Consider the following 15,302-nt stretch of genomic DNA (forward strand, 5'->3'; position numbering starts at 1 on the left):
CCAGTAAAAACGATACACTTTGCATTATTGAGTCTAACTTTAAGCCAGATATTTATAACTAAACGTGCTATCGCTGACTGATCCATGCTAAAATGTTTTGGATGGTCCTTATTTCGCGAGTAAAGTAGCGGAAATACGAAACCAATATTAAATTCATTCATCTAACCAAAAATTAAGTATCGTATAGCTAACATTATAATTTGCAATTAGTATCCTATTTGATGCAATTATGCAGAACAATCTGAAAATAAAATAATCATATAAAATAATAACTCCGTATTACGCCCAATTAGTTTCATTAGTATACACGTATAAATATAGTCACAGATTACCGAATTCGTAAAAAAAATTTCGTGAAACGGATTCAACAATTCCTAGCTTTTTTATAACATCCAAAAATCACAAACTAAGTAGCGGATTCTGAATCAGAAAAAGGTGACCTTTGACTTTCATCTTCCAACTCGACTGCATTCAATCCGTCCACAACCTTGTCTAAAGAATAAGGAGAAATTGGCGGAATAGCATTTTCAACAATCTTCATATTTTCATCGTTCTCCGCCGCTAACATGTCATTCAGCTTCTTATTACGTTCATTTTCCATAGCCAGTTCATTATGCGTATTTATTAGCTCCTGCATTTCAATAGGAACTGCAATTCCTATCTTTTCACGCAACTTGGTAACCCAAGGATGCAAGTACAGTTCAAGGGCAGTAGGACGTCTTTCTGGATCACAATCAAAACAGCGTTCTAAAAAGTCCCTAGCAAGACTAGTAATTTGATAGCTCGAAGGAATTGTTGGGGTATGCATTACCGCAATGTGATACATAATGGCCCATTCATTGTCCATTTGGTTCCAAGGAGTGCATCCAGCCAACATCTCTAAAACCACACATCCAAGTCCCCAAATATCCATAGAACCAAACCTTCCTTTTTTAGTTCCTACGATAATCTCCGGGGCTGTGTACATCGGGGTTCCAGCCAAACTATGCATCTCAAGCTGAATATCTTCGATACCAACTGTAGAATCTTCTGGAGGTGGTACATAGAGCGCTGAACCGAAATCGCTTAATTTAATATTCCCATGACTATCCAACAAAAGATTACCTGGTTTTATATCACGATGCAAAACATTCCGTGAGTGCATATAAAATAAAGCCTCCAGTAACTGCAAAACATATGTGCCAACGACTGCTTCATCTTCTATACGGCCGTGAGAAAGCAAATCTGCCAAAGATCCTCCTTGACATAATTCCATAAAAATATAGACCTTTTCTCTATGAACCTCCACACCATAATACGAAACTATGTTTGGGTGATTAAGTTTTTCTAGCACAGTCATCTCGTTATGAATTTGGTCAACAGCACTTTTAAGAGAACGACTGTCTTGAATTTTAATTTCCTTAACGGCTAAAAGATCACCTGTATCAAGGTTTACACCGCTGTATACGTCGCCGAACATTCCGCTTTTAACAAATTGACCTTGTTGCCAACGAATTGTAATATTGGATAAAGATGAAGCTAGTTTGATAAAGTCTCTGTTTCGGTATACCGAAACATCAAGCACATGGCCAATTGCTAATCGCTCATGTAACTTTGCATTTCGTTCAGCATCAATCTCTTCAATTCGCTGCATCATTTCCTTTTGCAAAACCGAAATCGTTTCATCCTCTTCAACATTACCGTAATTCAGGTAAATTCTTGAGGAGTTATCCATGTCCCCAACTTCCAACTCATGAAAATCAATTGTTTTAGATTTAGCGCCAAGAATGTCAAAATGATTTAGTAGCAGAGACATGGTTTTACCTACCTTATCACGCAGTCTCTCAAAGTTGGAGTCCTCGAGCATCAATATATTTGTCCCATGCAATACGACCATTAGAAACTCCAAGGCACCAACAGCCCAGCGGAACGTTTTTCTATCGAGAGGATCACACTCCTCACAAAGAAAAGCAATCCAATCAATCGCAAAAATCATAGTCTTTTTCTGAAGATGATTGTCTAAGGAGTCAACATTTAAGAAACGCATACTACGCTGACTAAATTCTGCTGCAAAAGCAAAGGCACTATATATTAAATCCGAACATTCCATACCTTTACACGCCCTTCGGACATAGGTAACACTATCGAGAACAGTAGAAGCGATGCGAATGCAAAGTTTGTTAAATCGAATATACTCCTTGTAAACGCGTGCGATATTAGATCGGCAATTAATGCGGAGGCTCACCAAACCCGTGTTTAGATCCTGGAATACAGCCTTTGCATCTTGTAAATGAGCAGCATTATTGGAAGTAACAATCCGTATGTGATTGTTTTTTAGGTCAACGTGAAAATCAGGAATATCAACTTTTATTATTCTCCCTTTCCAAAGTAATGGCTGCTTAGTAGAAAGAATTAAAACGTATGATTTATTTTTCTTGGTGAATTCCAAATCATTATTCGTGGCACTTACAATTAAGGATTTAATCGCTTCTGGTCTTTCTAATAAAGTTGCATCAGCAATGATGAGAACACCATCACGCTCCAAATTGGCCGTATACGTCAAAAAATGGCCAGTTGAGGACAGACGGTCAACCATCTCATTTAAACAATTTTCGTGAACAACATATTCAGCAGAGTTTTGTAAACGAGAGTTATACACATCGTAAAAACGCAAGATTTTACGAAACCGAACTTGCGTATTCTTAAGAAGCGTTGTGAACCAATTTGTCAGAGACATCGTTGAACGCTCTTCAGGCCCTCTCAAATGAGCTTCAAGATGTCGATGCACATTTATTAGAAGACGGTTCAATAAATAACCGAAATGACTAGCCATTTGGTAAACTCCACCATCGATCCATCCCACATATTTATCAAGGAAAGCCCATTCATTCTCTAGAAAGTCTATTTCTTTAAAATATAGGTTTTTGTTGCAAGAATTCAATTTCATAGCAAGCAGCTTATAATAAAACTTTAAAGATTCCAACAAGATATCGTTGTAACAGGCATCAACATCTTGAGGCAAATCCCAACCTAAACACGGACTTGCTATGTCAATATATTCTAATTTGACACGTACAGCAACCGATAAAGCAATTTTAAAATCATCTAATAAAGAGTCCACCATGAATGAATTCGACCCTTTAACTTTTTTGGCGTACATCAATCGAATACGTAGAGCTTCATCCACTAATTTTATTGGAAAATCGACCAAAGCCCTCAGTTCAGCACCGTACGTCGGAAGTTTCATTTCCTCAAAAACTTTAGCATTCTCCACAATTGTTTGTTTTGCCTGATGAATAAGGCGATTCAGAGTAGTCAGCGTTCTTTGCTCGAATGTCTTTTGTAAACCAAACTGTCGAAATATCCGTTCTACGAAGGACGGTGAGTTAGTAATTTGGCTAGTCAAATCAAATGTTTCGTTCCCAACCCATCTTTGAAGAATTACAGTTTCTGTTCGGACATTTTCCTTTACATTACTCCACGATATTAAAGCATTCAACTTGTCGTTAAATTCTTTGGAAGCGTATAACGGAACGTCTTCTCTCATTTTGCGGCTAGAAATATAGTAACTTTCACATTCTTCGACTTTACCAAGGATTTCTGCAACCTGCTCGAATGCAGGGTTTTGGCAAAACTCTATAGGTTTAACTTCAAAATTTATAACCTCCTGTAAGACATAATCGACATTTTCCCGTTTGTTCCGGATAACTTCAGCTTGATCTTCGATAAGACGACCGTGGAGCCATGCTTGAAGTCCTAGCCAGATGTCTGTGATGTTTTGTTTACTATAACCAGTGTGTTTCGTACTATTCATTCTCTTCTTTTCGGACTGCATGACGTCTCCTTTTAACACAGAAGAAAGCATCATATGCCACTCAAGACGCTCCCGTTTCTCGGGATTTTGGAGATCAAGTTCACTAAACAAAATGCTCGGGACATTGTAAAACGCATCAATGTCAAACTCTGGATAAGCAGACTCGGAAAATTCGGTATCATTGTCACTTTCTTCTTCAGAATGATGCATAGATATCATAGAATGCGACGACTTGTCGTTTAGCAAAGATAAGTCTGAATCGGCATGATTGTAGTACGAATTTTCGTATGCATAATATGGATCCAAAGACTTCTTCTGATAATTACGAGTGAAGTCTGAACTTTCGCGGGGTCGAGTGATATGAGGATAAATGCTTAAATTATTGTCACTCCGATGGCTTCTATTTCCGGCATAGTATGGAGAACGGAGCATGGATGGATAATGTTGGTGGGTAGAAGAGATAGTACGAGGAAGGATTGATGGACTTGAACTCGAGGTATAGGCAGGATTCAAAGAAGGTGGATTCGAACCGGTGAAGCTTCTAGAATGGCCGAACCGCTCTCCCACTATCCCAGAGGAAGAGAAAGGAAAAGAAGAAGGATTTAAGAGTCGCTTTGAAGACTCAGAATCATCGGCAGACTTCGAATTCGGTTGGCGACCATTGGCATTGATAGTAGAGGTAATATGAGCATTATCAAGGATATCTTGATTGGAATCACACAAATGCTCTAATCCTAAATCAACCGGGTCATTCGGAGTATAGTGAGTGCTCTCAAAGTTCATTAGAGTCTCTCATATAAGGAAAGGATTTGTAAAGGTCACTCTTGTTTGAGCAACCACGAGTATCGAGCTTGAAAATGTACACTAAAAGCAATTTGTAGATATATGAATTGATGTCTTCTCTGACCTCTGAACAAAACAACTGCAATTCGAATTAACCAAGTTCAAATGGCTTGATTGTAAATAAGATAGGATGGTTGAATACAACCGCGAATTATGATTTAAATTAAAATAATAGAAAATTCTTTTAAATAAACATGCAAAAATAGCTTAGCGGAAGTGTTTACAAGATTTTGGCAGTTGAGAAATAAAAATGGTCTTAATCTGGCCCACCACCAAAGAACAATGGTTTAGCGCGTGGGGGAACTCAGAAATTTAGGGAAATTACTAGAAATCGCTATGTCATAATCCATATACGATATTATTAGGGTCTTGATACGTTTATTGGATTGCGTTAAAATAATACAGAAGAATCCTTTATTGCAAAATGTAAACAACGGAAGTTTTCAACAAAGAAACTTCATCAGAAAAAAAAAAAAAAAAAACCTTGTTAGTTATTTTAGGAGGTATATACTTCTCCAGTTAGAAGATTTGACTGGTCTAGCTGAATAGATTGCCTACAACTTACTTAGTAAACCAGATCCCTGGAAGCTATTACTATCTATTTCAAGTAGTATAAAAGCATCCAACTTTGTGTACAATTCATTTACAATAGTACGTATACTTCCATTGAATACTTATCCTCATAAGAAGTGAGATTACGTCTTTGACAGAACAAGCTTTTGATAATTTGGCTAAAGAACTGACTTTTATTAATTTTCACACTATGGTAATATTTCTCTGAATTGTTCACTAGGTTAATGCAAAAATTGTAGTAATTCACAGAAAGTAAGTACGGGATCATCCGGGGAATTGTCTCATTATGAGCGTTTTTTAGTTATAAAGATTGTCAAAAGAAGCCCTCGTCATCAAGATCTTCTGTTTTTCTCTGAGTGACAGTTGTGTTTACACCAAAAAATAGTCCAGTAGATTATGCGATTTCGCTCATTAGCTTACAAAGGCGAGTAGTACATTCGTCCACAATGTTGAATTATAGAACGCAGTTTCTTTGATCGCCTTGAATTGGCTGGGTACCTTTCGAAATTGCACTCCTTCTGAATGATAAATGGCGAATCCGTAAGTAATTTTTCACTGGTAAGATAGGATTGTTTTAATGGAATAAAAGTAGGCCGTAATACATTCTACATCATGCAAAACTATCGTAAATTCAATAAGTCATGAACGGGTATATTGGGAAAAATGAGAAATAAAAAAAGAAGCTTGTGATTATTTGATGTTATTGGAAACGAATGGATAAAGCGTTTGTAAATTAGCAATTATTTGTTCACACATTCCCAGAAACCATTGCGCTTTTGAGAAGATGGGATAGAATAGCACTTTATGAATGCCTGGTAGTTGAGCTACTGCGGAAATAATAAAGAAAGAAAGGAAACAGCAAGGCCAAACAATTGGAAGGGAAAAAAAGGGTGTAGGTAAAATATCGTTCATAATTTTTTGTCGTGGATCTTAGAGGATAGCACAATTCAATGCATAAAGAGAGAGGGGATGAGTCATATTTCATTAAATTCAAGTTGTTGCTCGTTTAAATAGGTTGTCGGAATATCATAGAAATTCTAAAACAGGGAATGTCCTGTTTAGAACAGGGTCCAATTCCAAATACTGAAAATGATCAAATTTGTAATGATAGTAGTATCCGGAAATTCGTCCCGTCCGTTGAGAGAAGGCAATGTAGTAGAATCCTTCGAAACTGACATCGGACGAAGAGTTCCTGCTCCGGAATTGAAAATCGTTCACTTTATCCAGCATCGCCAATTCTTTCCATCGCATATAGATAGTTCCTTTCTTCCAAGGATCGTAGGGTTTAATCCTACGCAGAGGTACCTTCCGCTTTGCATATTGAAAAGCTCCCAGCCGTTTCCAATGCTTATAATCTGTTGATTCTGAAGCACCCCATTCCGGCCACCGTGTCAGAAATCCATACTTATCTCCAATGATTTCTGCCTCAAAGTATGTTGTAAGTGATGAGTTGTTTCCACTCAATCCACTTATTTTGAAAAATCCACAGAGCATCGATTGCTCCGTATTTACATGTAATACTGTCACGGATACGTCGAATGTCTTATTACCATCCGATTTTTGAATTCCGTGGAATTGGGCACCATTTCTCAAATACGAAGATTCAAACATCCTGTTCTCGGGTATCTTTTTAGCTATTTTATAAAAACAAGCCTCAATCTATTATGCAAAGCGACTCAACACCTAAAATTTTTCTAAAACCAAGCTAGGTATCCAAACGATCAGATTGAAAATGCGAGGAGCGGATGAAAACAAGAGAACTGGATAAATTGACAAGTAATTGCTTAAGTACTCAACAAAAACACAAGAACCGTTGAAACAGTTCTTTGACTGATTTTTACCTTTAGGATGGTTTAAGTTGCTGCTATACCATGAATACTACCACTACCACCTACAATATTCTTTTACTGTACACCTGCCGACAAACCCTTATTACCAGCAATTATTAACTTTTTCTTAATTTAATCAGATATGCTTAATAAATTTTTTTGCTTCATGTTCATGGGTAAGTGACGGAATTTTATTCCAACATGAGTTCATCCGTATCTGAGTATTTTCGAGCTGAAGGCATGAGCAACATGGATTCGCCCGTGATGAATACATTTTTGTCATTCTTGTTCCAACAAGGTTGTATTGAACGTCGCTTGAATGCAGAAATACTAGCAGCCAAACTTGATTTTCTGAGGCGAATTTGCAAGGCTCATGGATTAGATAAGTTGTTGCTATTAGTATGAAGCTCCCATCTCAATAGTACAATATAAAAATCTACCCATATGAATCCGTTTTCTAAACGGTGCGATGTATTTTAACTGTTCATCATTTCTGTAATATGATGGATTAGGTATTCAGCGGATGGTCGTTGTTCAGGATTCAGTCGTAGACATTCACGGACTAAATCGACCAGTGCCGGATGGTAGGGATGTTTAGATGGAAAAGAGTATTGTGCATTACAAACAGCCAAAGCCAATGAACCACCTTGACTGACTTGCTTTTCAAAAGGAGTGTATCCAAACATGATTGCATACAAGACGCAACCAAAACTCTAAATTCGTTAGTATACTTTCTTCTTTCGTTGTTCAGCTTTCTTTCATTACCCAAATATCTGCCTTTTCCGTAATTGTGGAACCCGGTCTTACATGGAAAAGCTCGGGAGCTCGATAAGACATAGTACAATTTTCTGAGGCCATGTCTTGAAAAGCTATTGCCTGCGAATTATCTGAAATGACAGAAGGAACCCTATATATGCTTCCAAAATCTGTAAGTACAGCATTACTCACATCGTTGCTCAATAGTAAGTTCTCTAGTTTTAATTCGTTAGTCCTCTTCACTGCTTGTCACGTACCAGGTTTCACATCTCCATGAATATAACACTTGTAACTTTTTTTCTTCACTGGATTGCTTTCTACTCCTAAATCAATAAGGTTTGTTGTGTCCATGGTATTTTCAAATTCAGATTCTTCACCCCCATTATGGAGATATTTTAGGGCCTGTAAAAGACACAGAGACCAGCTTAAGACATAACGCTTCGAAACAAAAGTACTCTTTGCATGTTGATTCTGAACAATCTGTGCAACAGTGCCCTTTTGAAAAAAGGGAAACATAATATGAACATATTGAACACCATCAGCTTCCTTTTGTACTTCGACATGTAAGCTTTTAAGTAAATAGGAATGATTAAATTCCTCATGAAACTTTGCTTCTTTTAATGCTTTTTGAATGCCTTCTCGACCTGAATGGCATTTTATTTTTTTCAGCGCAAACTTTTTACCATTCTCTACATGTTCAATAAGGTACACAAATGCATATCCTCTATATACTGTTAGTTTCTTTCTTTTCTGTAAAGTCGTGTACCCTTCACCGAGTGGTTGAAGCACTTTATACTGTTCGTTTTTTAACACGATCAAATCGTTGTTGAGGAGCGAAGAAATTAGCGGATTGATAGAATTCCATGTATTCTTAAAGAAAGATTGCATTTTTTAGTATAATAAGTGTTTTCCAAATCTATCCTCGTTTAAGTGGCATTAAGCTTAGTATTCAATGAAGGCCACTCTACAAATTACCATCTACCGCCATGCATTCACAAGAAAGGAGTCGTGAACAGAGCAAAAAAACTGAAGAGAACCTGCAAAAGCATGGCATTAGAAGATTAGTTATTAAAGGATTTAAAAATAGCGTTACCATAGCGTACGTGACGCCAGAGAATAAGCAAAAAAGTACAACTAGACGATTCGTGCTTCCAGAGCAGGAAAAGACGAAAATCAAGCACATCCCAGGATCCTTTGAATTGGATCCATTACCCAAAAATGGAATTGTATACTGTACATTATTGAATGGCCAACGAATCCAACCGAATGACTTTGTTTTCGTGTCCTCACCATTTGCTGGCGAACCATTTCAAATAGCTCGACTTATGTCTTTTGAGAAGTCCGAATCTTGCCTTGGGACAAATTTATATGACTCTGTTCGTTTGAATTGGTTTTTTCGACCGCGTGATATTCAACGAAATTCTTCTGATACGCGTCTTTTGTACGCAAGTATGCACAGCGATATCTATAATGTTGGATTCATCCAGGAACTCGTGAGCGTGAAACATAAAACAGAAATTCAAAATTTCAATGAATACAAAAGACAACCAAAGTGCTTTTACTATGATCGCCTGTTTGATCAAAACATTAATAAGGTTTTCGACCTAATACCTGTTCATAGTATTACTAATCTTCCTAAACGTACCCTTTCTGATTTACAGAATAACTATAGTTTTGCGATTGTCGAATTAGCGAAAGGGCGAGCCTTGATGGGAACACCTCGACTTTGCAACGTCTGCAAAGAATGGTGTTCTTTAGATCTTTCGGTACAATGTGCTGACTGCAAGAAACATTATCACATGAAGTGTGTGCAACCTCCGTTGGCAAAAAAGCCGCCCCATGGTTTTGGTTGGACTTGTGCATTATGCTCTGTTTCGCATCGACGAAGAAACCCTTCGTTACGCAAATCCGCAAAGTTGATGGCACATAATGATTCCGAATCAAACGAAGAAATGTCGTCTTCTATTAAAGAAGATACTGATAATAATAATAAAGCTAGTGATTCTGCTTTGAACACGTCCTCCCATTCAGTTACGATGACCTCTGATAACTATATAAAACAAGATGATACTTTAAGTCCTCCTGCTGAAGCAGGTGTGCCACTTTTAGAGGAGGTGCCAAGTAGTAGTTTTACAAAGCTTCGCCGCCTCCCGTGGAACATGCGTTACATAGATTTACGAAGTGACTTTGATAATGAAACTGATTCTGATTTGTATCCCTCACGGGTTCGCTCTATTGCATCCCCAACTTTTTCCCCGACTGCTGAAGTTCAATCAAAAGCTCCTAGGTTACTGACTACAGCGGATGAAGAGATTGATCAAAATCTACGTTCATTAGAAAATGAAAAGCTAGATCTTTCACCTTTTTTTGCCAAATGGCCATTGTTAAAAAACATTCCTTTAAAGGGATTTTTATTCCCCTTTTTCGAACCAAATCTACGCGCAGGGATGCTTTTAGTTCCTCTGGAACTTGATGATTCGGACTTAGATGACTATTTAAGAAGAAGTTGGAACCAATGGAAATATTTGAAGATTGAAATACCTCCATTCGTTCTTTTAGATGTCTCCATGACTATGTTATACCAAAACGGGCTGAATATGATCAATGCTCTTGACAATTTGCAAAGATTAATAACTGGAAGCGATTTCCCAAATGTGGATTCCCTTAAAATAGATGAAAAGAAGTTCGGGGAGCTTGTCAAACTTTATGGAGGTTCTTTGCATTGTATACATCGTCATATGGAAGCTCGCTGCTCTTTAAAAGAACTATTGCAATTTTACTTGGCGTGGAGTATATCTCCAAAAGGGACTGCGATTTTAAAAGACTTCGCTACGACGAAGGAAAAAGAAGGAAGTTGGGAAGAGAAGTACACTTTGTTTTCTAATCGCGAGCTTTATGATCCTTCCAAGTTGGCAAAATGCAAAAAGCCGATGGTTTGTCGTAATTGTCAAAGTCGCAAAAGCTCTGACTTTTTTGTCGGTCCAGGAACGGATAACACCAATTTAGAAAAAAATAAACTTGTCATATTTTGTGAAAAATGTGGTATTGTATGGAAGTACTATGCAACTACTTCGCAACAAGCATTAAGCGTTGAGTTTGGTCGTTCAACTGACAAGGTTGTCAAAAGAAAGACATCAGAATGGGAGCAATGGTTTGCCAACAATCGTAGTATCGTCAGCGATTATCAATCTCGTGACGATAGTCGAGGTATATCACCTGTACTGACCATTGATAGCGCTAAGGCTAACAATGTTAAGACAACAGGTGAAAATTCTTCGCGTCTTCAAAGCCCGCTTAATAGAAACCCAAGAAGTGGTACTCCAAAAACCAAAGCCGAAGTTGCTTCATCACCATTGAATACAAAGAAAGAATGCAATTTATGCGGCGGAAGCAATAATGACGATTTGGTTGGATGTTACCAATGTGGACTAATTGTTCACAAATCTTGCCAAGGTAGTAAAACGGGGGCAAGCGATCAATCTAAACTGATATCCATGATATCTACTAGTCGATCAACTAGAAGTGCGGCAAACAATACCTCTAAACCTAGTCAGTTAATCGAAAGTAGTCAGTGGTTGTGCGAAAGTTGTACTTTCGTTACCAAATTTGAACTTGATAGTGCACCTGAATGTTTATTATGCTGTCAAACAGATTTGCAACTTTCGATGAAAAAAACTGAAGAAGGTAATTGGGCACATGTGTTGTGTGCTGCTTGGACACCCGGTGTTGTGATTTCAAATGATGACACTGAACCCATTTTAGGAATTGGTTGCTTACCATCAAATTTTTGGGGTAATACTTGCGAAATTTGTCAACATGATCATGGCATAAGTGTGCATTGTCATAACAATTACGCGTCACTTGCTCATGTAAGTTGTGCTTTGAAAGCCGGATGGAATATTTGTTTCGAATTAATTCGAAGAGATACGCCTAAAATCGATATTGAAGTTGGAATGTCGACCTTATCTTTTCTAAGCAGCCACACCGCTGCAAGCAATGAAGCGGATTTGACTCCTTACCTCTCTTTGAAGCCGATCCTACTCCGTGGTCCGGGTAATATTCCGCGCAATTTCATACCTCGCACAAGCTCGATACCGTCGTTGGGTAAAAAGTCCTGGAAGGCTTATTTAGAAAGCATGAAAAGTAAACATGCGTTTTATTTTTTACAAGCGGCTCAGTCCCATGCACCCTCCGAAGAGCAAGAAATGATTGAAGAAAGTTGCAGTAGATGTTCAACTACGATGAGTCCATATTGGTGGCCGGAGGGGCTTTGTCATATGTGTTATTTTCATCGTTCTTTAGAAAACGAAGTGCCCGTTGCGAATGTATAGACTTTTTTGGTGTTTAACGATATATTTATTTAATTTATTTCGGATGGGGTATTTTTTTGTATATATATAATATATAGGAATAATGGATGTTTTGCTTTCTCGTTTATCTTTCGGTCACGGTTTCACTTTATTCTAAGTTTAGTGAATTGTATACAGGATTGAAAAAGAAATCTTTGTGTATATTTAAAATTAACATTTGTTCGTATAAGATAATTTCATTGTGCAAATCACTGCCGTCGACTCAAGCTAGGAATGAATTATCACCAAAGCTTTTCTATAACGAGATGAACACTTTTTGATTAACATTAAAGATTTTGAGAAGGAACAATTAATTACATTCTGGTAGAATAGCTATCAAGCTTTAATAAATAACCATGTTCCCTGGTCTAATAATAATTCACCCATATGGTACACATCCATGCAAGGGCGACACCCATGTTTTTGTTTTCCGTTTTATAAATATTTTTACATAGTACCGAAATTATAGTCATCACTCATACCAGTTAGTAAATTATTAGGAGCAGTAATAGGAAGTTGCACGAAAGGGGAAGTGCTGCTATTTGCACCCTGATAAGTAATCGGCATTTTGGGGTCTGTAGGGTAATACATCGGAAACAGGGAAACTTTTGGGAGTACGGCTGGATGCTGCTCTGGTAAAAGAGATTTGTTTGACATTCCATCATTTACGGACATGGGTAGGGTGTTTGGGGCAATAGAGGATGCAGGAGGTAAAATAGGAGACACATTATTGTTTTTTAAAGACCGAGTAAAATAAGAACCAGAGTTCGCATGCATTCTTTCATGTTGACGTAAATTATCTCTTCGTGAAAAGCGTTTTCCACAAAAACAAGCAAAAGGCTTGTCGGTAGTGTGAAGGGAATGGATATGCCTACGCAAATGTTCGGATCGTTTAAACTTTTTCTGGCAGATTTGACAGACAAAAGAAGTACCTCCAGGCGAACGAGGGGCCTGTATTTTGGAACGGGATGATCGCCTTGATTTGTTTGGACTGTGCTTCTTAGCGGCAGCCGACTTTTGTGTATCGTCAAAGGAGAAGGGGTCTCGTATAGACGGCAAGGAAGGAACCTTTTCTGTATCTAGTTTTTCAGAACCATCCTTTGGTGAAGGAGTGCCAAAAAAGAACATGGAAGGGGGAGCACCTGGTAATTTGTCTTTTCTGTCGCGGGGATCTACAGAAGAATCAGGTGAAACGATGGGCATATTAACGTTGATGGGAGTCAAATTTGGCGAGGGAGGCAAGTGCGAGATGAGCGTACTGTAAGAGGGTACACTTGCACCAGTGGGCTCGTTCAGCGGCTGCGTCGTGAGGAGAGAGGTATCGGAAGAGGGACAGTATTCTTTGGAAAAAGGGTGAAGCGAAAAAGAATCTGCTGAAGGCAAGTAAGAATGCTGTCTACGTAGGTCATTGTAATGAGAAAGGTGGTAAGCGTCGGAATCGACGTGGGAAGAACTATAGTTGAGGTTGGAAGAAGTAGGAGAATAACGCTTGTAGGAAGATATTCCGTCATTTGCAGGAGCAGACTGAGAGAGGGAAATCTGGTTGCCGTCTATGTCGGAGTACCAATCGTTTGCCGAGTCTTTGTTAAAGGAATAGTAGGAGGAGGGAGCCGAGGGGTAGGTATTGGGGTAGTAGGGAGAAGAGACAAAGGACTGCTTGCTTGGATGAAAGGAATTGAGGTCTACATGAGTGCCGGTGGGGGCAGAGGTAGACGGTTGGGGAGGAAAGACGTTGGACTTTGGAGAACCCTGGGAGAATGATGGGAGAAAAGAGGTAAGGGGTTCGGACAAGGGAATGTCGCTGGCTGGCTGGGTATGATTGCCCGAAGAGGAGATGGAAAGAGGAAGGGAGTGGGGATGGTGAAGGGAGGAAGCAGTCGTTGTCGCAGTAGTGGGAGTAGAGGAAGAAGGGGCTTGTTGGAGAGATGGAGCGGAAGAGGAGTAAGGGAAGGAATAAGTTGGATTGGACGGGGCCGACAAAAACGAAACGTTGTTGGACATGAAGGAAGGGTATAGAGTGGAAGAGAAAAAAAAAATTGCAATCCAACAAGGACTTTTGAAAAGGAGGATAGGATGAAATGCTAATGCTTACGCTAACGCAGGATCATGCAAATAAGCAAGAAGAAAGGAGGGAGGAAAAAGAGGAAAAGAACGAAACGAGTTCAAGGGAAAAAGGAAAAGAATAAGAGAAAAAGGTGTGAATAAGAGCAGTAAGAAAAAGCACAAAGGAAAAGAAGAACCAAGGTTACCGAAAGCGAAAATTAGAGACCGACGAGATGAAGGAAGGCAGAGAAAAGAATGTCAAAACCAAGCCAAAGAGAAAAAGGAGGAATTTCAATTCAACGGAAAAGTAAAGGAAAAAGGAAGACAGGATAAGGACCACACACAACCAAAAAAAGCGATGTGTAAAGCAACGTCAAAAGAGTAGCAATAAGAAGAAAAATAAAAATAAAGAGACGAGCCAGATAGACGAAGGAAGGAAAGTGCAGGTCAAAAAAGAAACAGAAGAAGCGAAGGAAAAGGAATTGTAGAAACTTTTTGATTGGAAAAAAAAAGAGAAGAAAAATACAAAGAAAAAGCCCCGTCCGTATCGAAGAGACAGTGGTAGGACAAAGTTTAGCAAGAGGAATGGATAGAGAGAATCGAGTCTATATCTTCAAAGAAGACTCAAAATGAATAATGAAGCGATTGAGAAGGGAGCAAAAAAAAAAAAAAAAGAAAAAACTCACAGCAACAGCAACAGCAACAACAACAACAACAAGACGGACAATGGCAAGAGCAATTCGACACCTGAGACGAAAGAAAAAGAAGAAAGAAACAAAACAACAGAGCTAGGGGAATATAGAATGTTTGTTTGTGTAGGAAGAAACGAAATAAAAGAAAAAAAAACACAAACACAAACACAAACAAAAACAAAAAAAAACAACAAGAAAAAGAGTTAAGAAAAAGGAATGAAAATCCTAGCGAAAGGAGAAAATTCGTAGTTTGGCTCTGCAACAAAGAGAGAGAACAACAGCAGTATATAAACACTAGTTTCACGATCTTTCAACTAACGAATATACCCCTGATATGGTGCGGAATTCGCTAATTGGTTCGGAAGAAACAAGAAACGAAACATCAATAGGATAGGCTAAGTTGCATATCTCCTCCCTTTTCGTC

At 38.4% G+C, this 15,302-nt stretch overlaps 5 protein-coding genes across 5 annotated transcripts; 1 reads left to right on the forward strand and 4 right to left on the reverse strand.

Annotated features, from left to right (window-relative positions):
• Window positions 1–406: 406 nt before the first annotated feature.
• wis4 (MAP kinase kinase kinase Wis4) lies at window positions 407–4,576 on the reverse strand (the record flags this gene model as incomplete). The annotated part of the gene is made up of 1 exon (XM_056182031.1): window positions 407–4,576. One exon carries the CDS (start codon window positions 4,574–4,576, stop codon window positions 407–409), a length of 4,170 nt encoding a protein of 1,389 aa, XP_056038378.1.
• A 1,659-nt stretch (window positions 4,577–6,235) lies between these two features.
• Window positions 6,236–6,820, reverse strand: gid4 (GID complex subunit Gid4; the record flags this gene model as incomplete). The annotated part of the gene is made up of 1 exon (XM_056182032.1): window positions 6,236–6,820. One exon carries the CDS (start codon window positions 6,818–6,820, stop codon window positions 6,236–6,238), a length of 585 nt encoding a protein of 194 aa, XP_056038382.1.
• A 694-nt stretch (window positions 6,821–7,514) lies between these two features.
• Window positions 7,515–8,682, reverse strand: ppk13 (serine/threonine protein kinase Ppk13; the record flags this gene model as incomplete). The annotated part of the gene is made up of 4 exons (XM_056182033.1): window positions 7,515–7,751; window positions 7,804–8,009; window positions 8,052–8,518; window positions 8,561–8,682. The coding sequence occupies 4 exons, from the start codon at window positions 8,680–8,682 to the stop codon at window positions 7,515–7,517; spliced, it is 1,032 nt and encodes a 343-aa protein (XP_056038375.1).
• A 98-nt stretch (window positions 8,683–8,780) lies between these two features.
• On the forward strand, window positions 8,781–12,125 carry snt2 (Lid2 complex PHD finger subunit Snt2; the record flags this gene model as incomplete). Its single annotated transcript, XM_056182034.1, has 1 exon — window positions 8,781–12,125. One exon carries the CDS (start codon window positions 8,781–8,783, stop codon window positions 12,123–12,125), a length of 3,345 nt encoding a protein of 1,114 aa, XP_056038377.1.
• A 465-nt stretch (window positions 12,126–12,590) lies between these two features.
• On the reverse strand, window positions 12,591–14,144 carry SOMG_03244 (transcription factor Hsr1; the record flags this gene model as incomplete). Its single annotated transcript, XM_056182035.1, has 1 exon — window positions 12,591–14,144. The coding sequence occupies one exon, from the start codon at window positions 14,142–14,144 to the stop codon at window positions 12,591–12,593; it is 1,554 nt and encodes a 517-aa protein (XP_056038807.1).
• Between the last annotated feature and the right edge of the window lie 1,158 nt (window positions 14,145–15,302).

This window comes from Schizosaccharomyces osmophilus, chromosome 2 (assembly GCF_027921745.1).
Source record: "Schizosaccharomyces osmophilus chromosome 2, complete sequence".
Taxonomy (NCBI): Eukaryota; Fungi; Ascomycota; class Schizosaccharomycetes; order Schizosaccharomycetales; family Schizosaccharomycetaceae; genus Schizosaccharomyces; species Schizosaccharomyces osmophilus.